Raw genomic sequence first — 25,506 nt, forward strand, 5'->3', positions numbered from 1 at the left:
TGGTTATTCATGAGGAGCAGGACAAGGCGCAGGACCATGAGCACAGAGATAGCCCATCTTGCCAGAGAGCACCGATGGTTCCACCCCGAGGATGTACATATGACATGATCCGGCAGCACCGCAGGATGATCTTACACAGAGGCCGTACCCGTCGCTTTATTTCTAGACGACGGAGGATGATGGCAGATTTTCGGAGGAGATTGCTCCATGGAGACTTGGCACCGCCAGCAGCCCATTTGACACTTGCCCAGATCTTCACACTCATGGCAGGAGGCATGGTCGATGGCCATGACTTCCATCATTTCTTTGGATCACAGACCCCTTAGGGAAGACGATGTTCCTCATATTTCATATTTTACATTTTGTATCTAGGCATTTTTGGTACTCTATTTCATTTCATTTTGTATCTAGGATTTTTGTAGCCATTTTTGGCATCTTAGCGGTATTACGATGAGGCCACCTAGTTGGCGCATCGTTGATGATGTATTTTCCTTTCGGATGATTTTGTGTCCCATAGGCCATGTATGGCCTTCCGTGGACCTTTAATAAAATTTCTTTCTTTCTTTCTTTCTCTCTCTCTCTCTCATAATGAAACTTCATAATGGCCGAGCAAAGGATCATGAGGGACTATGCACTGAGTTCATTGCATATGGGATTAACCTCCTAGCCCCGATCTTAGCAAAGCTCTCTAATGAAGCTGTTTGTTTGGGGTTTCCACACACTTGGACCATTAACACTATCTCACCCATCCACAAGGCAGGGGATCCCATGAGCCCGAAGAACTACAGGACCATTATGATTAGACATGTCATGTCCAAAATTTATGCATCAGTACTCGAGGTCAACAGAATTGCGGAGTGTCGAGGCTGTACAATCGTTGACGATAGAATTCAAGGTTCCAATTACCTCTCTGTTTCCACCTATCCTTTGGCATGCTATCGTTACAAGCTTATTTACGATTTAGCTTAATTTCTAGGGACGTAAGCCGACGATGTAATTCCTTGTGTATACTTTTTTTGGGGGCTAGGAATCATGTTTGCCATTTCGTCCCAGATATCATGTAGTCTTCCACTTTGGAGGATCTTATTTCGCTTTAGTAGACGTGAAAAATCAATAGATAATTTTAAGACCACCCTTCACTAGTGCACGCTTAGCCAAGTGTTTTTCAAGCTTGCTAATACATAGTAGCAGGATCGGCCGGATTCTGGCGTGATCATGGAACCATGTACCACATTCTCACGCTCAGGTGTATCATTGAAGAGGAGGAGCACTTCAACTTCACGTGTCATGTTTACTATGAGATCCGAGGGCATTTCTACTACCTCTTCAGAGATAGCTATGGAATTTTGGCCCGATTCCTCTCCTACCTAGACCAACGATGCTTGGCAGGTTTCATTCATGAGGTACTTAGACATCACAAGAGGATACTTGGAGCACGGAGATAGGAGCAGACTTTTTCCTTGGCTGATCCCTCTTAGAGCTCTATCACAGAGTTTTTTCAACCAGATCACATGGACCCCCATGAGACGAGGCCTCGACATGACCGTGACCCGGAGCCAGTGACCCGACGGCTTAGACAGAGAGTTGACACACGCATCACACTTGGGGACATCCCCTCCCTGTTTAGAGTCGGAATCCGACCGACAGGGGTCACGGTAGCCCTAGTTAGACACAGAGTTATGACCAAAAGACATGCCGGGGCCGCACTCGTGAGTGGCCGACAACACTCTATCGCCGATTTCATGCCTCCATTGCCTCATCCACCCTGATGTCCTGATGATGATGATGATGATGATGAGATTGATATATAGTCGACCACCGACATGACTATTTTGTACTTAGGACACAGTACTACCATTCTGCATTTTTTGCATTTGCATTGGTGTGGATGCTCGTCTAGTAGCTCCACCACCACAGCTCATTTGTACCAAGTTTTTCACAGTCTCATAGACCCATCAGTCTTCAAAGACTTTAATAAACTTTATTTCTTTCTTTCTTTCTCTCTCTCTCAGCCCCCTCCCAACCTCTCGTATCTCCTTCCTAGCCAGTCACGATTCCTGCCACAGGCCTCTCAGCCCATGGGATATGTGCCATTGGACTGTGCCCTCCGCCTACAGTCGCGGAACTGTAGGCCTGCCCCCACTAAGAGGATGGGCCCTCCACTGACGTCGAGGGAACCTCTCAGCACCCGCCTGCCCTTCAGGCATATCCGCCTACAGTCACGGGACTGCCCCACACCCTCCATTAACGTCGCGGGCACCTCTCAGTACCCACCTGCCCTCCAGGCCCCTACATGCTGCCCAAAGATAGCACAGGGGCTGTCTAGCCCCCTCCCCCACAGCCACATTCTTGCTGTGGGGGCTGAAGACCCCACTCTACCAACTCATTGCAAAGATACCAAGCGTAACTACTTAGCCAGCACCCAAGAGAACTTGACCCAAGGTGGGAGCACCAACTACGAGAGCCCTAAATGTCCCAAAGTGCCCAGCCAGCTCCTTCTCAAGTGGTTCATGGGGGTCTCAGCAGCAACGAGACAGGTCACAGCTCCTTATAGCCTGAAAGGCCACCAATTGCAAGGAGCCGCAGCTCCTATTCTGACCAGCCCGCACGAGGGCAAGTACCTCAGGACACAAATGCAAGTAAGCTCTGCTCAAAGCAGCGCTCAGTCACCAGCCATACACTGTACGGTCAAACCCTGCATGGAGCCAGCCAGCCAGTCACTGCACGATCACAATAATTGTAGCAGTAATTCGCCGTACAGCCCATCATACCCTGCAAGTAGCCCGCCACCACCATGCCGTACGAACAGTCCATACTATGGATCAGAACCACCACTAGTAGCTGCTAACTCCCGACAGCTTCGAACTCTCTGTCTTCCGGCGACCAGCCCCGAGCTGAACTGCTCTTCGTCTTTCCTCTATCCCCCCCATCGTGAATTCGCAGTACATGTGTGTCTAGAAACCCCCCGGCTTCTCCAATTCCATGCACGTAGGGCCAATGTTTTTGGAAAGTGCCACGTGGCACTTACATTTCCATTTGCCTCCATGCCCCCTCTAGTGGGGCACTTTCAATAAAGGTCCCTTTGCCCCCTCTTGGGCCCAAACCCCAAGTTCACCCCAAAGCACTAATTCCTAGGGAGAACCTTGCACACCCAATGGAAGTATCGACAGTATTGTTGTAAGCAGACTCAACTAAGGGCAAATACTGCTCCCACTGTGCCTTATGCTCAGACACATAACATTTCAGCACATAACAGTATGGTAGAATTAGCCTCTTCGGACTGCCAATCTGTCTGAGGACGAAAAGAACATGAAAATTTCAATGAGCCAAAAAAACACTCTCCAAACTGATTAAGAAAATATGTCCGCTCTTTATCCAGCATAGAGATTACAAATTATGGATTGTCAAACTTAGTATTCTTTGCAAAAACTAAATACGCAAAAATACGATGTTTCATTACTGAGCATATAGCTGAAGCAGATACAATAGGCCCTGACCCTCCCTTCTTAAAGCTGACATCCAATACATGTTTCTTCCCTCTTTGCTCTAGAGAGATCTTCCGATTATATGTATCCACCAAAGCATGAACTTTGTGACACCAAGGCATACCCAGCAAAACATCACAGCCCTCAAGAGGCATAATATAAGATTCTTCGTTGTCCACAAAGCTCTAAATGTGCAAGCGGAGCTTTCCAATGATAGGTTTCACCACAGTGCTAAATCCAAGACAAGCCAAGCTTGCCTCGCTCATAGGCCCCATCTCCTCTGCATGGATTCCAAGTTTGCCTACCAACTCCGGAGAAAAAAAGTTTGCACGAGCCCCTAGGTCAAAGAAGACCAATGACATCTTATCTCTCAATTTGTCGCATGCCCTGCAAAGCTCTGTAGCAATCCGCTCATTGATAACATCCTGCAGTGGGTTTAGGCTTCTTGCCTTTCTGCTCATCCCTATCATCGATTTACCCTTTAAGCTTGCATTTTGGGCATTCCCATGGCACTTGCCCCTCTTCCTTTGCAGTGAAAGCATTCATTGGCCTCCATCAAACTCTTTTTCCCTTAAGTGAGAGCCAATTAAAGCCTGGCCTATCATGTTTCTCTCCTTTGTTGAATGGAACCTTGGAAGCATTCCCTGGCTTCCCTGCTTTCTTATAGTTCTCAAACTTACTCCTTTTATACCTGCTGGTCTTTCCAAGCAACAATGCATCAGCTATGGTAGCATTTTCAATTAGCTGAGACATGTTGGTTACCCTTGCCTTTGTGCACTAATCTATGATTTTCTTGGGCAGCCCACATCAATATTTTTCAATTTGCTCTAACAAAGGCACATGCCGATAAGAGCTAACTGGCAATAGGGCTTTCCAAAACCTTTTATTATACCAAGTTATGACAGTTGGCTGCATCAACTTATGCCATGCTGTCATAAAATCCTGGCTGCAAAGAGGTTGGGTAAAAGCTTGCTGCCCTTGATTAAAATTCTGAAAATTATTCCCTTGGCCATGCATATCCTGGCCAACAAATACCTTGGCTGCAAAGAGGGTTGGGTAAAAGCTTGCTGCCCTTGATTAAAATTCTGAAAATTATTCCCTTGGCCATGCATATCCATACTAGGACCATGAAAAGATTGCTGCAATGGAGCACCTTGTGCATTTGGCATTACTAAGGGCTGTCCATTCAATGGCATCACGCCAAGTGACTGTTTTTGGACTCCACTAGGCTCTCCTACATGAGAATGCCTTTTTCTCTCCTAAACCTCAAAGGAGCCTGCAAAAACTCAAAGAACCATGGGTCCTGCGTGAGTGTTCCCACAACACTCATTAATTGTTCCTTAAACATAGCATCAGCATCCTTTGCATCCTCAGTCTCTTTTGACCCTTTTAACTAAGAGGCACTCACAACAAAAGGATTTACAGCTTGATGTGCCTCAACATTTTGGTCATCCTAGGAGGCTCCCTCATGCAAAGATTGCTCTTCTTACTCATCCTGGGAAGATTGCCCCTCCATATCCCAATCATCATTAGTAATAGACATTTTTGCTGAATTTCTCTTTGCTGTCCAATTACAGTATGCACTAGCAAACTGTAACCAAGCAACCTCAAGGCTTTCACATGCAACACACTGTCCCTCTGGACTTTCTCTAGGCACACCCTTTAATTCTAAGTGCTTGCTTACGCCTGTGGGGACCAGAAAAGACTCCAAACACAACAAAAGCACTGCAGTTAACTTCAAAATGAGAAACAACAACCAAAAAGAAGACACTAACCAAGTACCCGCTGTCCGTGGCAGAGGGGCGAGCTCAGTCCTCGCACCTATCTCCTAACTAGGCTCCCAACGGGCGCAAGTGTCTTCTAGCCTCAGGGAGAAGAGAGAAAGAACAGAAAGAAGGCGGAAGGCAGGCAGGAAAGGGCTGAAGAGGTACCCGCGCTTGCAAATGTTCCCCAAAGCCTCGACCTTGGGATCCGGGCATCAAACCTCGCCTCTAACCAGCCACAAGTCACATCGGGAACCGTGCTTGCCTCAGGATGTGTGCCAAGGAGTCTGTTCAATAGCCCCGGGGGCTCCACCTCAAGTCCATACGGCTGTACAAACTCCAATAAATGCGATGTACAATGTCTCAAAATTTGCGCCAACAATCGTACATTGCCTCGAGATGCATGCCAGCAGCTGGGCTGCCTTGAAGTGCATGCAAGAGCTGCAAGAAGAACCAGAGCAGCAAAACAGCAATAAGAGCCAGCCAAAAAGTCAAAATCAGCCCAGAATGCTTCTATTAGGCCTGGAATGCTCCAAGAGGGTGAGGGGAGAGAGATGGTAGGTGGGAGAAGGGCATGCACCTGCATGCATGACAAATGGCCCTTTATTAAAGCTCTAACTCACTTGACCGGGCCCAACTTTAGACCCCTCTCTAGTGCCTTTGCCTTGCCCCTAGGACCTAATGGTGCACTTAGACTTTGCCCCTAGGAAATTCTAGGAAGTTTGCACTTCCTCTAGCCAGTCCCTCACGGCCAAACTATTTCTAGACTTGACCTCGTTAACCCCGGGTTAAGCGTGGGTTGAGTTACAAAATACTTTACATCACTTTTCACATCCCCGTGCCCTCCTCTTAAAACAGCAAACTACCCAGGTTGCTGCGGAAAACTTACAAGAAAGTAAAGAAATTAGGCAGAAATAGCCCATACCAGAATGTACATCATTTGTAAAATACCTCGCAATCAACATATGGTCTAGGAGAGCGCATGAGTCCATCCATAGATCAATGCATCCTCTGTGGGGAGTGTCTAGAACACCCAATGGAGACCTCACTACAAAAATACTGGCAGCAAGCAATATCTTGGGTGAGACAATCGGTGCCACTAAGCAATCTCCAGATACATGAGCAGTCTAAATCAGGAAGGGGAGGTGCTACCCTCCTCTCAAGCACTAGAAAATGCTCCAAATCTCTGCTCTGCTGAACCTGTAGGAGCCTGCACCGCAGTGGGCTCAAGCTGAAATGCATCCAGGTAGAGCTGCAAAATCGGAGGTGACTCAGTCAGATCACCCTCCTCCATCCACTTCGCATCGAGTGCAAGATAGTTCATGAACTTCACCAGGCAGCAACGGGAAACTCTACCTTTTACTTTTCTATCCATATGTGCTAAAATCTGTTCCGGAACCAAGGTTTCACCCCTGTTACCTATCCAAAGGTATAGGGAATCTGTTTTTTAATTGTACTTTTATTGAGGGCTCAGTAGTCAATGCACATCTGCCAGGATCCATCCTTCTTCTGGACCAAAAGCACAGGTGAGCAACAGGGTGAAGAGCTGGGCTGAATCGGCCCCTTCTCCAATAGGTCCTTGACCTGGTTCATAATTTCCTCTTGCTAGGCTGCACTGACCCTGTAAGGAGGTCTGTTAGGTGGGCTACTACCAAGGATTATGTCTATCATATGGTCTTCTGGCCTTTCAAGGGGCATCTCCTGTGGAAGAGAGTCAAAAAAACACTCTTGAAACTGAAAAAGAAAATCTGTCTGTTGCTTTTCCAGCTTAGAAAAATGAGACTTTTCTTCTACTGGCTTCTTTTCGAATGCAAACACTAAGTACGCTGAAAGGTGTTTTTTCATTACATTGCCAATGGCAGAAGCAGATACGATAGGGATAGATTCACCCTTCCGCTTAGCATCAAGAACGTGGATTTTCCCGCAATGAGTGATTGTGATTATTTTATTCTTCGTATCCAAAACAGCCCCAACACAGAAGTGCCAGGGTATTCCCAATAACACATCACGACCATTCAAACGGCATAATATAGAACTCTTCCGTGTCTACGTAGCGCTGAATATGCATCCTCCGCTTGCCTATCACTAGAGTAACCGATTGGCTGAGCCCCGGGCAAGCCACATCCGCATCACAAAAAGGACCCATCTATTCTGCCCGTATTCCCAACCCTCCAGCCAGCTCTGGAGAAATAAAGTTGGCTTTGGCTCCCGGATCAAAAACATCAGAGCGGTTTGGTCTCTTATCTTGCCCCATGCCCGACATAACTCTATAGCATTTGTATTCTGAACAGCCCCGATCAAGTCTGGCAAAAGACCAGCAGTGGGTTTAGGCTTCTTATTCTTTTGATCATGCCTCTTCCCTTTCTTAGGGGGGTTTCACACCCGTCTGCCGGACGGGGTGAACCAGACCAGCGATGGGCGCTCGTTTGCTTCGTCACTGGCCATGGAAAAGTAGTTGGCGTTTCATACACATCCGGACATGCCTCCTGACATTTGATGGTTGAGAACAATCCTTCAGCAGACTGTGGTGCTCTCTCCGTTCCCTTTTGGCGGTTGAGCTTCCTCCTTCACTGTAGTCTGCCGCTCTCCCCATTTCCTTCTGCGACCTCAATCTTGCATGCCTCCCAAGTTCCCAACAAGTCTGTACCGCAGTGCAGCTCAACAAATCTTGTGGCCACTGGGTACCAGATCTCCAGCGTTCAAATCGCCTGTAAAGACATTGAGCAGCTGCTTCTACAAGTTACAACGTCTTAATAGGGATCTTCTACTATGCGATGTACTCGAGCTGTCTCTATTGTTCCTCCAGCATACTACTATACAACTTTATCTTGAATCATCGGGTGGCTCTGATACTGCTTCCCTGAGAGGTGGGCACTCTGGCTGGAGCTGGCGATTCAAGTTCCAGAGCTGCCGCTCCTGCAATCCGCCCTCTTCCCTGTGTACAGTAAAATGTACAGGAAGTCATGTATTATTGTGAATAATACAGGCATTCCTCGTTCCTGCCAGAGGCATTTTGTCAACGCTATCCATGACTCCGCTGTAGGGCTTACTTCTGCAGGATTGCTTTTGATCATTTCTTAAAAGATTCGGTTTAATAATGGTAGGGGACCGGAACTTCACGCACCCAATCAGACAAAAAAGAGTCCCCGTGCACAATGCACATGTTATGTAGAACCAAGCATATGGCTACCATGTCTGGGACATTCTTCAAGTCAATGTCACACCTTTTTAGTAATATTCAGAACCTGGCTTTTAGCATGCCAAAAGCTCTCTCCACTGGCATGCGTGAACTAGATTGGATGAAATTCCAATGACTCTTACACCGACTTAGGCCATCCTTCCCACCTTTGAACGGAGGCAACATATAGGGCCTTGCCGGATATGCACAGTCACTCAACAAGTAATACTTTCCAAGCCCATTGGATTGGCATCTACGACCAAGGCTGCTACGAGTAAACAAGACTGAATCATGAATTGCACCAGCCCAACCAACATCATAGTCCCAGACACGACAATCTGCCATCACGGTCATCTGCAAGAGTACTTAATGGAATCCCTTGCGGTTATAGTAATCCGCATGATATATCTGAGGAGCTATGATTGGGATATGTGATCCATCCACTGCACCAACCACATATGGAATCCCTCGAAGAGCCTCGAATGCCTGTGCTATCTTAGCCATTCCTCTCTCGCTAGGCCACTTGATATACAAGTCATGAAGTCCGGACTGTTTCATTGCACTGTAGAAGAGGTTCACAATCATGCATGCTGTGCTTGTTGCGCGACCGTATAAGTCACCTATGACCTCTAGACTTGCACCTGTAGCCAATCTATGCAATGCTATGCATACACGCTTCTCGAGGGAGATAGCACTACGCATGCAAGTGCTTTGTCGACCCATAACAGGAGCTACTTTGGAGCATATGAAAAGAAATGTTTCCTTGCTTACACGCATGCGCCTTTTGAACATTGCATCTGAATAAGAACCAAATAAGCACCTCTCCATAAAATTTTGTGGCCGTGCATATGCCCAACAAGCTCGGTTCAAATGCCGCTGTCGACGACTTAGTAACCTTCGCGATTGCATTGTTTTAACACTGTTATGTTGCTGTAGCAACCACACCATTATCAAGTCCTCCAATTCCTGGTTGTCGGTGGCTGGTAGAGGTTCCATCAATTGAGCTATGAGCTACATGTTCGCTTCACATCATTTCCTGATATGGAATTGTGTAGCTTATCTGCTTTGTAATGATCATATACCCAACCCCATTTCTTGCGGCAAGCTTCAGAGTCTGTCAAAATCTGAATAGGCTGAAGCTAGCTTATTGGCAATTTTGGACCACAGATCTGTTCCCTGCTTTTGCGGTTTATTGAACTCTGCATTCAAACCACCACGCTCATGGATCAAGCTTACAACCCAAAAGTCTTTCCACATTGTCGCTCTTCCTCCCTCTCCCTCGCCTATGTACTATGAGGGAGGCAACCCTATCTTTGCTACCAAGTTGGAAGAAGAGAGAGAGAGGAGTCTACCGGGTTAGAAGGGAGGACAATTTAGCAATTTCTTATCTATATTTGAGGAGTTCTTAGCAGTCTTTGATTTCAAAATCAATTAAGTGAAAACCATAGCAGTTTGGTTGGGGTGGGATAACTTATCTAAATGGTATGCAAGATTTTCTTTCAAATTGGTAAGAGGCAATGAAGTTATTAGATATTTAGGGTGCCTTATTGAATATGCTGTTAGTTTGAAAGATAAATCTGAGTGGTGCATGTCCAAGATGCAGAGTAAGTGTGCTGCATGGGAGAATTTAAAACTATATTTTACAGGCATGGTAGTCATTGCTAAGCAAGTACTAATGCAGCCTATCTCGCTGTATGCAAATTTTGCCTTTCCTTTCTTTGATAATGCATTGAAGAAAATAAATAGGTAGATTAGAAATTTTGTATGGAGGGAGCAACGGCATGCCATAGATTGGAATTGTATGGTGGCTAGTGAGAGGGAGGGTGGACTTGGGTTAGAGGGAATGGTCCAAAAGTGTTGGAAAATGATTTTTAAATGGTTCCTTACACTTTATTGCAGTCAACCACGGGAAATAATTGCAAGGCTTTCAAAGGAACAATAATGCAGAGTCTCTTAAGAAGAATTATAAATGAGTGGCCAAGTAATGTTATTTGTTTGGACAAGGGGGACTTCAGAGGATTTGTAAACACAACTGGCATGGTAGTTGTTGCTAAATAATTGCATATGGAGAAAGAGAAATTATAAGATGATTTTTTATTGCAAGTATGGTCATTGGTGTTGTTTTCAAGAAGTGGAATTTTCTTTGAGACTGGCTCTCAATGATGTTGAAATAAAGCATGCATAGGGTGTGGGCGGGTGGCCCTTTTTAAGCAGTCAATCATTAACAAGGTCTTTTCCAGGCATGATAAGCCCTATAATACAATTGGCAATTTATTTTTTTAATTTACTTTTTAAATAGACCATGCGGGTGATAAGTTGTGAGATCGATGGATATATATCTTGGTTGTCACTGTCTCTTATGAGACTGATCTTTCTTTTTCTTATATTAATATAAGAAAGCATTTCTGCAAAAAAACTCATTGATTCGTAGAGGAGGGGATGGATCTAATTGATTGAATTTCCATTGTTATTTTGCCAATACACAAAAGCTTAGCTTAATACAGCCCCTTAGAGAACTTAAAATTCAAATTCCTATTATAAAGGAAGCTCAGCTAAGAAGTCACAAAAAGCTCAGCTCAGCTAGTGAGCTACAAATCTTGTCAAGACTATAAAGCTTAGCTCAACTGGTGAGCTACCCAACTTGGTCTTTCCATCGTCTACAATTGGGCTTGCCCTACTGAAGCCTCATGATCACCATTATTGATCGTTGATAGGAGCTTGTGGAAGGCCTTGTCGCTAATCTTAAGATAAGCTTGTAGCATGCTTCAAAAGCTGCCATCTTAGAGGTCCTGCTCTATTTGTATGGAATAATTTCACCATCCACTCTCCAAACAATTGGGAGCACATGGAAAAACTCTAGTGCAAAATTAATCGAACAAAAAAAATAATGAAAACACATACCGTAGAATTGCACTCGAGTGATGCTGGCCATAATTGGAGCAAGGGATGTAGCTCCCAAAAGTACCGTGGCCTTCTATGTCTCTATGTAATTGTGTAATCATGCTCCTCCTCCTAATATCTTACTCGTCAGCTCCATCTCTAAGTGTTTTCCTACCTTCTGTAGGTGGTACTAGACCGGTCCTCAGATCTCATGAACCGAGAACATTTTCCATCCCCAACCATATAGTTCGAGCATTTGCACCACTTCTTGATTTTCTATATGAAGAGCATCTTCCCTAGGTTTTGTATGCTATATCTTAATGGGACATGGCATCATCAATAGGAAGAGTTACTTGAATACTGTATTGGTAGATATTGTGTTGGACTCGTCCTCCTCCTTTGCTTCATTAGCCTTTTGATTTTTGCAATCTTTAACGAAATGTCGAGGCATGTCTCAATAGGTGCACTTCTTCTGGTTCTTCCTCCTTTACTTGCTTCACCACCCTTTGTCCATTCTTTGCATTTTACTTGTCCAGTAGCTTGCCTTAGTCAATCTTGATTTGGCTCTGAGAGCCTTCTCATCAGCATTGGCACTTTCCAACGTACAACTTCATCTGGTCTAATTCTTAAAGCAAAATGTGATGGGCCAGATCTGTACTATAGCAATGAGAGTCATCACCAACCCTTGGTAGCTCCTCAAAATCTTGATGATTAGAAGCATGGACAACTAATTGATGTCTACCTTGTGACCAACTATTGCAAGTTGATCCCTCAGAATATTCATTTCACCAGAAAGTGCTGGGATGACTCTACAATTGGTATTGGAGCATGATGATTCTCCCGGTGTTCTTGGTTCGAGAAAGGTCATGCAAGATCTTCCATACTTCTACATATGAGGTCCGACCGAATTTGCATATCCTAGTCCTTGAGAAAAGAAGAGAGAGAATTTAGATAGCCCAAGAGAATTGGGAGCGAGCGAGAGAGGGAATTATGAATTCCGAATGAACTTGCTAATGAGTGTAGTCGCTTGGACTAAGCTACAGGGTCATGATTAAGGGGGACTGAACCAATGTTACAGCCAAGTATTTGAATTTTTATGAAGTCAGTCCCTAGAAGTCCTTTCGTGCTTTGGTTTGTATGTTTCTTCTATTCACATTATCATTCCATTAATTTAAGGACTCAATTGGAATGTTGATTGTACTTCATGGGCTCATAATTGTAATTGCTAAAAGAAATCTTCCAAGGCTTGGGTATCTAGACACTTCTTTTTGGCTCTACCTCTCTTTTGGACTGCTACCTTGGCTGAACTTGTATCTGCTTCCGATTCAAGCTTCCCTCATCCGGTTTCTTCAGTTGTCTTGCCTTGGCATGCTTCTTGCCCAATGGGCTTTGCATGAGGAGCTTCCAATGCTCGTGGCCTTCCTCTCTTCACACCCTTTTTACCCCCTTTAGTAGGGGTAACATTTTTTTTACCTTGAGATCCCACAGATAGAACGGAAGGTGCAAAGGCACACGGCTGAGACATGACAGGTGGCATCCAAAAGAACATTGGTGACGAAGATGGGAAGATGGCTGGAAATTTTGGAGAACCAAACATCTGCGATTGGTTATACACAACCATCGAAGGAGGTCCCGACAATTGTGAATCTGTTACTTCAGAGCTTTGGAGATCTTCAAGGGCATCCTCATAGTTGGGATCAATAAGCAGGCATTGCATTGCCATCCTAGAAAAAAAAAACTATTTTAAAGTTGTAAGATTGTATTTTTATTGGTGTTCTACTCAACAAGAGAAGACGGATTGAATGCAAAAGGTGTGAACAGAAGCTACACCATACACTCAATCTCCATTTTTTGGGCTACGCATGACGAAGCAAATAAGTGATTTCCCAATGCATTAATCCTACCTGCCTGTCATCTCAATGTAAATGGAAAAGTACCGTCTATTGAGGAGTTTGAAGAGGTCAAGAGACAGGACGAATAGCCCTGACGTACATTGACAATCTTTAGCAATGTACCTATCCTAGAATGAGGCAGCGTTGCTCAAAAGACTTGCAATATAACCCTTCACGCGATCACAATGATGATATATTGAGAACCTGAAACCAAATTTTAGAGCAGCATGTCAATCGCAAAAACGTCCATTACTTTTGAGCTCCCAAAAACGACTTTTTTGACAAAAATCTGGAGGGAATGGGCAAACGCTCGGAAGAAGATAGAGGATTTAGAGGGAAGATAGAAGGCGAAATTTGGAATGAGCATGAGAGAGGGAATGTACCTGTTCTTCCACGCTATTGGAATGCCGGGACTCCAAACTTGTGAACTGCAATTCTGAGAAATGGTGAAGAACGCAACAAAGGACGCCAGAGAAGCGAAATGGTGAAAGACTCCCGCCAAAAACATGTGCAATCGCCTATATTCCAGGGACCAGGAAGACGGACATTTCTATTGGAAGCCAGCAGCTACGCCAAGAGTTGGGCGAGGGGAAGACGCCGCCCAGAATTCCACTGCTTTCATCCGTGACTCAGCTTGCCACCTAGGAAATGAAACGATGCCCATCCACCTCGTTGTGAAAGCACATACCAACCGGCGCGCTTTTTCATTGGATGGAGCAAAAATTAGGTGAAGACGTCCGGATGGGTGTGTAACATGCCTTATGCTCACCCTGCTCAATGGGAGGGAACTTCTTCTTCTTGTGTGGGCACTCAAAAGCCCTGTCGCCCTCCTCTTTGCAAATGTAACTTCTTGGCATCATAAAGAATTTATTTTTCTTCATCTAACATACAAGTACAAGACCAACAAAATTTGCTTTCATAGGATGCGAGAACTTTCCGAACTTCTTAGGAGATTCCGTCTTGCTGCCCTTTGACTTCGATGTCTCCTGTTGGCTACCTCTGAACCCAGAAACTTTCCCCTACATGAGTGCATAAGCGGTAGTGGCTTTCTCAATAAACTCCGACATATTGGAGACCTTGGTCTTTGTGCAGTAGTCCCGAATCTCCTTGGGCAACCATAGCAATACCTTTCAATTCGCTTGGATAGTGGTACATGCCTGTAAGAATTCACTGGCAACAAGGCTTCCTAAAAACTTCTTATTGTGGCCTTCCAAATTTCTGCAATTCGCCGCATCTAGCTTATACCAAGCGGTCATAATATCCACTATGAAAGTGGTGGTTGACCACACGGCTGAGAACACCTGTTTGAATTCAACCCATGTGGTAGGTGCTCTACCCTGCAAAAATAAGTTGGTCCACCATTGGAGTGCATTGCCCTTCAAAAAGGTGGCTGACTTTCAAACTTTGGAAGACTCTGTAAAGTGTCCATCTGAGTAGGCAGCATCAATCTGTTGCACAAATGTCAAAGCCTTCAATCTGTCCTGCATCCTATTGAAGGTTTCAAACTTTACAGCTGCCCCTCCCTCCTTGTAATCTTTCAGTTTGCCTTTGGGGGTGAGATTATCATAAACGGGGGGCTGCCAAAAGGGCGGAGTCATCATTGCTCCCGCATTTTGAGCCACTCCACCTGTACCCATGGTGGGGTTAAACATTCGAGTTCCACTCCCTGCATTTGTGGTATATTCCAAGTATTGCCCATCATCCCAGGCATAGCTGTCTGCATCCTAGGATGCATCCCAATGTTTGAGTACATCATATTGGCATTTGTAGGGGGTATTCCACCCATCATATGCTGCTGGAAATTCTGCATTCCGGGCTGCATGCTTCCCACATAGCTGCCTGGAATTCCGGGCCCTTTTGTGGGCTGTCCCACCATTGCCTGAAAAACTGATCCCCCTCCAAAGTCTCCTGGATGCATCATGGGCTGAGGGAAGACTTGATTGACTGAGTGGAAATTATTGGCATTACCCGCTATAGGGGTGACTGTGGGCATCTCTGGTGGCTGTCCACTGAAAGATACATGCTTGTGAGTCTTCTTATGCTTCTTTTGGGCAGTCTTTTTGCCTCCAAGAGGAGCAATAATAATAGGAGGAGCTTGCATAATCTCCATGAAAGTCTGTTGCAACTGTGACACGGCTCCCACTACACTTTGCTTCGCAACTAAAAAAGGGCATTGGGATCAAGCTCCTCTGCCTCATCTACCTCATCATGTGAGTCCTCAATGGAATGCTCAAGAGAAACAGGCTGTGCCCCACTGTCCTGCTCCTCATCACCCCCGCTCATGCTATGCTCCTCCTCAAAACTCTCTGATGCTTTGTCTTCCTCTCGCCCCTCCTGCTCGGAGATGGTCAATGACCTCTCACGGTGTGACATGCTTGCTGAGATTGATGGCTACAACAAAAATTGCAATGAAGGTATCCGCCACACAACACTATCAAGGCTCACCTCTATAGGAAGATGGTGACTGTCCTGGCAACGGAACCACTGTAACCGGCCTTCAAGGAACTAAAGGGCAATAATCTTCGTCTACTCAATCATAAACCTCATAAATTGCCACAATGCAAGCTTCAGTCACTTAACAACACTTAGGAATAAACTTCAACAACAACAACGGGGAGGCTAGAATGCCCCTGCTCAATGAAAAACATTACACAACACGCCCACTGGTCCCAAATGCCTTCGTGCCCCTTTCGGTATTTATTTAATGCTTCTGAATGGAAATGCTTTACACCAGGGGCTTACCCTTGCACTGTTCCTCTCTGCAAATCCTATGTCTGCAATCTCGGCATCTAATCCAAGTGCACCACTAGAATCCAACTGGCAAGGCAATCTTTGTCATCCACTTCTAACCTCCCAAACTGAAAGGCATCCAAGCATCCAAACCACTAGCAAACTGTACCCAAGCAGCCTCAAGGCTTTCACATGTAACATACTGTCCCTCTGGGCTTTCCCTAGACACACCCTTTGCTTCTGAGTGCTTGCTTATGCTTGTCGGGACTAGAAAAGACTCCAAACACAAGAAAAGCACGCAGCAATCTTCAAAACACCAAAAAGAAGACACTAACCAAGTACCTGCTGTCCGTGGCAGAGGGGAGCTCCATCCTCGCGCCTATCCCCTAACCAAGCTCCCAGCAAGGCACAGGTGTCTTCCAGCCTCACGGAGAAGAGAGAAAGAACATAAAGAAGGCGGAAGGAAGGCACTAAAGGGCTGAAGAGGTATACAGGCTTGTAGGTCTGCCCCAAAGCCTCGACCTTGGGATCCCGGCCTTGAACCTCGCTTCTAACCAGCCACAGGTCACCTCGGGATGCATGCTAAGGAGTCTGTACAGCAACCACGGGGACTGTTCCTCAGGTCCGTACAGATCCGTATGGCTGTATGGAGTGCAATAAATGCACCGTACACTATCTCAAATTTTGCACCAGCAGCCGTACATTGCCTCGGGATGCGTGTCAGCAGCTGGGCTGCCTTGAAGTGCATGCAAGAGCTGTAGGAAGAGCCAAAGCAGCAGCAAAACAGCAACAAGTGCCAACCAAAAAGTCAAAATCAGCCCAGAATGCTTCTGCTAGGCTCCAGGAGGGTAAGGGGAGAGAGATGGTACGTGGGAGAAGGGCATGCACCTGCATGCATGACAAATGGCCCTTCATTAAAGCTCTAACCCACCTGACCAAGGACAACGTTAGTTGTCCTTTGGCCCAACTTTCAAACCCCTTTCTAGTGCCTTTGCCTTGACCCTAGGACCTAATGGTGCACTTAGACTTTGTCCCTAGGAGCTTCTAGGAAGTTTGCACTTCCTCTAGCCAGTCCCTCACAGCCAAACTATTACTAGACTTAACCTTAGTTAACCTCGGTTAAGCGTGGGTTGAGTTACAAAATACTTTACATCACTTTTCACGTCCCCGTGACATACCCCCCCCCCCCCCCCCCCCCCCTAATCCTATATTTGGGAGGAAAGGCTAAATTTTGGTGAGCTTTTCTGTACCAACAAGAATATCTACTGAGCTGCTTTATGCTTAACACCATATCATTGAGCTTCCATGTCACCAAATGACATCTTGAGGCCACCGCATCAAGTAACTCGATTTACCAGATCATTGAATTTGACCATGTTGGCTGACTCGGCCCAACTTTTCAATCACCACGTCATAAAATCTACATTGAATCAAAAAATTTAGCTAAGCCGATTGTGATTTAACTCGACCCAGCTTTTCAATGGTCATGTCATCAACTCCATGCCATATCATTGATTTTGATCATGCCATCTTAGATCCAACTCAACCTAGATTTTCGATGGCCATATCATAGAATCCATGCCATGTCATTGATTTGGGCTCTGCTCGGCTTTGATCTAGCTCAGCCCATCTTTTCGATGGCCATCTCATCCATTATGCACTGCGTCATCAATTTGGTTGTGATTGGCTTAGATCTAGCTCGACCCAGCTTTTGATGGCCACATGATTGACTCTATGCCAAGCATCCATTTTCTACCATGTCTAGCTCAAATTCGGCTCAACCTAGTTGTTCCATGGTCATCTCATTGACTCTGCACCATGTCATCAATTCTGGCCATGCCTGACAACTCTGTCTCGACCCAGCTTTTTAGTGGGCACATCATCACTAAGTGTCTTTTCATATACATTCAAGCACACGGAGTTAGTCGATTCACAGGGTGACATTGTGTGACCTCGATCTATCGCTGCATGGGAGTTGGGTAGAACAAGCAACTCCCTTTTGTGACAAGTTGTCAATCAAGGACAATTATGGTCTCTTAGTCAAGCTCGTAAGCCAGATCCCAAGAGATCTATAACTGAGACATTCTCCAAACTGAAGGGTGGTGTTCTTACCAAGGAGGGAGGAGATTCCTTGTTCAAGTGTGTTTTGTTTTGCTTGCATTGAGTGCAGGAAACGTTGAAAAATTTTGGTGAGGGAGAAAAGTTGGACATAACAAACTATAGTAAGATCTAGAAAGCCATCTAATGGCCAAGGAAACCTGGGAGGTGACCGAAGGAACGTTCTTGAAGCCCATCCATGTAGTGGATGCCACAGGCACAATTCCAACAGAATCAAATAGTGTGACGGAGTGAGACTGAAGGATGCAGTCTCACTCTCCATGATAATCGAGACGATTGCTCCAGTTGACGGATGCAGCATAGGAGACATGGGAGATCTTGAAAAGTCAAAACACGGAGAATCATCATGCTCCAAAATCAGTTGTTCACCATGATGATGGGGGAAGGGGGAGTCATCGCATGACTTCCTTGTGAGGTAAAGATTCTTAAAGATCACCAAGTGGCAGTTGATTATAAGGTAGACAGCAACCGTTGGCAATGTTGCTGGTCAATAAGATTCCGAAGAGCTTCTGAGAGTCGGTGAGTTTGTAGACACAAAGGTGATGGTGTTTATGGCAGACATCGAGGAGTGGTACACATACCTGACTTTTGTGGTGGGAGATGGTAGGTGTTGCTCAAGACTAGAGGACATCGTGTACCATCGGCAGAGACAAAGGTGCTCATTGAGAGATGGAATCCGATGAGCAAGAGTTCACCAAGGAGAGCATGCCTTCAAAGTTTCAGAGGAACAGCGAAGATGAGGATACCTTTTGGGGACTTCAATAGATTGATTTGTGGTGGATGTTTGTACAAAAGTTCTCTATTAGTCGGAGAATGGATGGTGAAAGACGTCAGTACAGACAGAGGGGAGTTCACACTTAAAAATCTTTCAACACCTACTGCAAAATTTCCTTGGGAGTTGGTGATGAGGAATTCAACAAGTTCAAGTTGTTCAATGAAAGTGATCACGAAACTTCCCCAAATTGGCCCAGTTTCATGATGTTGGAAGGACCAGGTGGTGTTCTATTCAAAGCCTTTCAGGTAGGTAATCTGACCAGGAAGATGATGATCTATTCATGGGAGAATAGGTGGCGAAAATATTATTACAGATACAGCTAGAGGGATTCCTACCAGTGGGTAACTATGTGGAGCAGCCATACGGACCTCATTACACAAGGTCGCATGGACTTGAATGTGGATGATGCTGGTTTGAAGATGAGTTGGAACAAAGCCCGGGGCAAGGTGCTTTGCAAGATCAAGGCTGTTCTCAGTTTTAAGACAGTTGGATGGAGCAGCTATTTCAAGGCTATCCTCAGTTTCTAGACCATCCTCTTCCTGTCAAAGCCTCTAGCTGTATCCGTAGGAACAGAAGAGGATGATCTATTCATGGGAGATCATAGGTGGCGAAAATATACAGATAGAGGGATTCCTACCAGTGGTCAACTATGAGGAGCAGCCACATGGACCTCATCATACAAGGTCGCATGGACCTGAATGTGGATGATGCCGGTTTGACAATGAGTTGGAACAGAGGCCCAAGGCAAGGTGCTTTGCAAGATCAAGGCTGTCCTCAATTTCTAGACAGTTGGATGGTGGCCTCGATATTTGCCCAGGCAAAAGGCCAAATAACGGGGCAAGAGGCTGGGGGAAAGGCCAGTATAAAATTCCATTAAAGGCAAGAGGATGGATATGGCCCGCAAATTGACAGATTGCAGATGGTAGTCTGTCAGGTCAGGCCGGGGCATACAGCCCCTATAAAAAGAGGGCCTCCGGGCCTCTCCAGGCGGTTGTTTCTGCAGCAGTTCAGGCAGCCAGTCTGCCAGGTTTTGGACCTTCCAGGAGCTCACAAAGAGACAGATCTACACTGCAGTCTTGTGGAGCAAAGAGGGTGGGCAGTTGTAGCTACTGAAGCCTACAGGAAGGCACATGGCCGTAAAGAAGAGTTTGCCTCAAAAGGTACAGAAAATGGAGCTGGTATAGTTGCCTCACCACAGCAACATTGTGCTGTAGGTGTTAATACATATGTTGGCAGTTTTCTACATATCAAAATATATTATTCTGGCTCTATTATCTCTCTAGACCTGAAGTGTCTTTTCATACATGCATGCACACGGCGTGAGTGAGTTCCTGGAGTGACTGTGTGTGATCTCAATATATCTCTTTCTGCTGCATTAGAGTAAGCTACAGCAAGCAACTCTCATCTCTGACAAACAAATAAATCAAAATTCACATCCAAAACCCCCTACCAGGTGGACATGTGCCAAAAACTGAATCTAGTCAAAAGCAATACAACCTTCAACATACTTGTCAATGCAGGCTACATCTCTTAAATGCACACGAAATAAATCCATACCTAGATGACTCATTTAAGTAGCCCAACTAGAGAGTTTTTCATAAGATCTATACACAACAAGATTCACCAAAAAAACAAGCACTATCAGCTGTGAGGTTCTCAAGGGATGAAACTGCAAATCGCAGTTGTAATAGGCTATCAGGTGCAAGATTCTTTGAGAATCTCTAAGGAACTCCCATAAGAATCATTTATGCTTTTGTGGGCATACAAATCAATATTATATGACCTCGATATATCAACAAAGAAAAGGCTCTCTAATAGACCAGATGAGTGATCTTGTTTGTATGCTTTGCAAGCACACCAGATGGACCAGGTGATATGAGGCAAATTGCAAAAGGATCAAGGCCTCACCGGATGTATGCCACATGTTCGCATGGCTGAGCCAATATTGATTACTTGGTCATAAACTTCTTTGTAAGTCAGCCAAACATACCTGCCTGCCTGCAGTCAGAGATGAGGCATTCAAGAAATAACCCCTATTTCTAGAGAGGTGATAAATCACATGAACACATGTAGCATTTACAAAAGTCATCAAAATGTGAAAGAATACATCACCTTCCCATTGATAACTTCACGCCGACCAAGCAATTTGTTGTCCGGATTCCTTTTGGCAGACGAACTGTGGAGAAAAATGAGTCACGTAAAAACATCTCACCAAAGTACAAATCATGAACTTAAACAATATCTCATTCTTGTTGGAAAAGCTTGGATTACACAGTTTCAATATCGAATTTTTTCCCCAGAAACCCCTTACACCTGTATTAGCATTTGGAGCAATGTTGGCTTAAACAGAACTAGAAGCCATTGCAGATGTAAGACCATTTTCCACGTATAACTTGGTTTTGTGGACTGCCACATGGCAAGCTGCCTGAAAATCACCCTAGCATATCTTTGAATTTCGTGTAACGTGTGAGTCATAGCAATCCCATTCTTTTGCTAGCAACTCTTCAGGCACCATAATGGTGCCCTTCAGCGGAGTGTACGATGTCTTCTAGATGTGCTGGGTACCAAAAAATGTCACCATGTCCCATATAACCCAGAGTCGTGCCTCTCAATAAGCCAAGCTGAGCTAGGGCTGTACTACATCTTTTACAAAGAAGTATGCATCCCTGTTTCATGAACTCTTCTGGCAATTCTATATTGATTAGAATTATCTTTGGTTTCTGCTTTATTCCCACATTCTGCTTTTTGATTGTTTGCCCTTCAGTTATTCTTCTACTTCTCCTTACTGTACTAAGATTTTGGGCTAGTTCTTCCTTTATTCTTCCAATTAAGTACTCTGACATTGATTTGGATTGCAAGGGTTCCCCACCCAGTCAGCATCTGGAACCCACATTTCTGGTGACTTAATGTGCTCAAATGCTGTAATATGCAAAGACTGAGGGGACGAAGCAAATCTGCTCAAGGATGATACTCAAGTCAGCACGTGCACCAAGCATGGCCATGGGCATACATCAATACTCCAAGTACTTCCTTGTAAAAAAATTCCTCATCAAATTGAATCCACACAAGGCAAAGCTTCCTAGTAGGCTTGCTATCCAAACAATCCCACCTTCTCAAAAAACCTGTCAAATACCCTTGTGAAACAGATATATACCTTTGTAATACTAGAAACTACTGTGATCAGTTGACCATGTTATGCTGATGCTGCTGAAGGATTGAACAATTCCTAGATCTATCATTCCGATGTGTCTCTTCAAACCATCCTTTTCCTTCTCAAGAATTTATGCATTTGAACTGCCAACCAGCAAAACAGTAACATATACTGCAACAATAACATTTACCCTCAAATCCGTTCAGTATTGAGATGACCTCATCAAGGTGAGTGGAGGATCATATCTTGGATCATGTTTGGATAGGGCTGTGGAGACTTGTTGCCTATTTAATAGGTGAAACCTTGGTGTATTGTGTGGAGCACCTAGGAGCCTCATCATTACAAGGCTGATGTAGACACTGCCCTTGACCTTCATATACGGCAAGCTCCTTTTTCTTATACATCCGCCATCATTCAGAGGAATGTCCTCACTATCATACAGAGGAGGTGTTGCTATCCTCATGAGTTGGAGCAGGTACGAGACGCAACAAGCATGTTCGTGGAAGCCCAATTATATCCATGTGTGGATCGATTAAGCAAGGGTGAAAGCCTTGTGTTGGTCATTGTGTGGAGACGGCCAAGGTGTAAAGCATACGGAGGACATAGCATGCATATCTAAAGCATGCTATACATAAGAGGTCAAAGTTCAAAGAGTCTTCTTCTTTGATCAATACACTACTCTAGCTTTGTAGTGTGTTGTTCAATTAGTACCATGTCTCTTAGTAATCCAAACCTTCTTCACATAAATGCTTCTTCTATTATATCACCTGATGCAGTGCAATACTCCTCTCCCGTTTCGTATTGAGGGGGGTTGTTGAGATTTCATTTTCAAGGTGATTGGATGATCATATCTTGGATAGGATTGAGAAGACTTGGTTATCTGTTCAATAGGTGAAACCTTGGTGTATTGTGTGGAGCACCTAGGAGCCATCTCTTTACAAGGCTGATGGTCAATACACCCCTGCCAATGAAAATAGTCATTCATACGCTTGTACCAGGTCGGATAATATTATTAAAGACCATAAATTGCCTTCCAGATTGCATGTCTTCCACTCGAATCATCCTGACTGAACAAAACCTTTAGGTTGTTCCATGTATATTGTATCCATCTTCAGATGGTTCCCCAATGGGGAAAAGTGTGATGTGCAAACCCAACCCCTTCCTGCCCTTCAACTTGTTCTTTCTGACAAAGCTGAATGAGTAAAACTCTCCTCCCCTATCAGTTGTAAGTTAGATTGCTTTCCACAAATGCTTTGAAGACCTTAAAAGTTGTGGAAGGCTTCACGTTTGAAGCTCTCTAGATTGCTTCTCCCACAACCCATTGACGAATGTACCATATCAGTTATGTCACTGTAGACAAGCTAGACTTTACTATTTGGTTTGATAGAGAAAATCACCAAGACAAGGTCCTATGTTAATACATAAATGCCCCTTAGTTTAACCATGTCACCTCCCACCAATTGGATCCATGGACGGCCGCTTCCCGCTCCAAACCAAATGTTGAAATCCCCCATACACACTGCTTGTGGCACAATGGAAGACTCAGTGTGCATGAGCCAGTCCTTGCATCACATGTGTCAAGTAGCCCATGAATCAAGGAACCACTTCCTGTTAAGTTCCTCTTCCTCGATCCCACAGATGTCATCGAACAACATCACCTCATCAGTCTCCTTCTCCTCGAAGGTTGTCTAATTCTCACAAGAATCTTCTGCTTTCACTTTGCAAAACTTGGCAACATGCCCCTTCTTTCCACATTCATAACACCTGATAGTGCTCCTATCCCTCTTCTTCCCATTCTCTCTTGGGATCCCCTTCTTGTTTCCTGCATCAGCAATGTAAACAGCCAGCATCGACATCATCAGTCACAAGCTTGCTTCACATCTCTTTTGCAATGGCTAGCCCATGCTCCAGGGCATTCAACGATCCTTCTCAAGGAGAAGATCCTCCTTAGGACACTTCTTGCATTCCTTCAAGGTTATCTCGACTCTGGAAGCAGAACCACCTTGTCAATCGACACCTCCAAGAGCCCGTCCATACTCCTTGAGATACGTCGAGATATGGACGCAAATACGGAATCATAAGAAGAAGATTAAGAAATAGATTACTTTTGTAATTAGGAATAAAAGTGGGAGGGTGCATTAATATAATTTTCAGCCATTATAAAGCCTTTTGGATGGCACAAATGCCTTTGCTCACCCATCTCACAGTTAACTACTTTTGACCTCCACCACATGATCCAATAGTCATGCTTGGATCGTGGGGCTGTCCCATGTGCTCCATGTTGCTGTCTAGCTACATGTCAGCAGTCACGAGGAGCCGACTAGTAAATTTTCTGTCCGCAAATCAGTGGATTCCCCCAGTAGTACAACGGCTTATGAGTCTATAAGCCTGATGCAATTAGATTCCCCAATACCATGCATGCTAAGGGTAGCTAATATTCCCCCTCTCTGTCTCCCAGGATTCCGCAATTCAAGTAGTTCCAACTCTGAGTTATTCATCATCGGCTTGACGAATGTCCTAGTCCATTTCACATTGCAGCAAAAGTGCAATCGATCCACGATTAAAGGTTTGAGGGAAGCCCTAATCGGTGGCCCACCTGATCCAAGGGCCCAAACCCTTCTAGAATCTTTACCATTTATTGGACTAACCCAAACGTGGAATTCTTCTTTGGAATGGGAGGACCTGTTCTCAACCTTTGCATCCAATTCTTTTAATGCACGCTCTTCCCTATTGGCTGGATGCTTAAAACATGTTGAGAGCCTAACAATATAGAGTGAGTCGTTATCTCGCCTAATGATGCGCCATCCAAAGCTGCAAGTCCGGGCCCATTAAACGACTTCACGCACTTACACCATCAGCAGAGACGCTACTGGAGATCCCCGGACCAATTGCACCATGCGAGCTCACCTTCACCGGAGAAGGATTCCACCAAAAGGATCGTAGAGTCGAGACTCTGATACCATGAAAAACACGGACTATGCTCCGCCAAAACAAATCCTAAAAATCTAGCATCACCTTCCTACGAGAACCTTCTTATAGAACCGCCAATAACTTATTACACGTAGTTCACTACTTTGGCTGCCTATTGCCTGCACTAATCATTTGTGCACAACATATTTATGCATAGCGCATCAATCAAAAGGAACCCCCTCGGTGCTCCAAAGGAGATAAGAATTGAAGGATGCCAAACCAAAACTTTGTCCGTCAAACATTGGACTCATTTTTCTGGGAAAACAAAAACATTCGACTCATTACGCAGTAAGTAGATTGCAGTGGGAGGTTTCTAGTGAGGTAGGGGACTTACTAAAGAACGTTGCCACAAAATTGCAAGTGCATCTAGGAGACAGCAAATCTTTATAAATATATATTGAGTCATGCAAGAACCTTGGCGACGATACAATTTCACTTATAAGTTGACAGCGAACATTATTACCCGCTAGTGGAAACGAGCTATAGAAAACTGTCGCAGCGGAGCAGCTCGAGAGCTCTAGTTACTAGCCGATTGACTCAAAGCAGCTACGATCATCAACATGG

The 25,506-nt window shown here is 44.9% G+C and overlaps 1 protein-coding gene across 1 annotated transcript in view; it reads right to left on the reverse strand.

Moving 5' to 3' along the window:
- The window catches only part of LOC147896462 (long chain acyl-CoA synthetase 4-like), a 130,151-nt gene that overhangs the window by 104,301 nt on the left and 344 nt on the right, over positions 1-25,506 (reverse strand). The window contains exons 2-3 of the mRNA XM_087382022.1: positions 20,934-20,997; positions 20,730-20,819 (exon numbers count right to left, since the gene is read on the reverse strand). Of these exons, the coding sequence (XP_087238148.1) occupies positions 20,730-20,819; positions 20,934-20,997 (154 nt within the window). The remainder of the gene's footprint in view (positions 1-20,729; positions 20,820-20,933; positions 20,998-25,506) is intronic.

This window comes from Dipteris shenzhenensis, chromosome 11 (assembly GCF_047967505.1).
Source record: "Dipteris shenzhenensis isolate YYH24624 ecotype China chromosome 11, Dip_SZ_1.0, whole genome shotgun sequence".
Taxonomy (NCBI): domain Eukaryota; kingdom Viridiplantae; phylum Streptophyta; class Polypodiopsida; order Gleicheniales; family Dipteridaceae; genus Dipteris; species Dipteris shenzhenensis.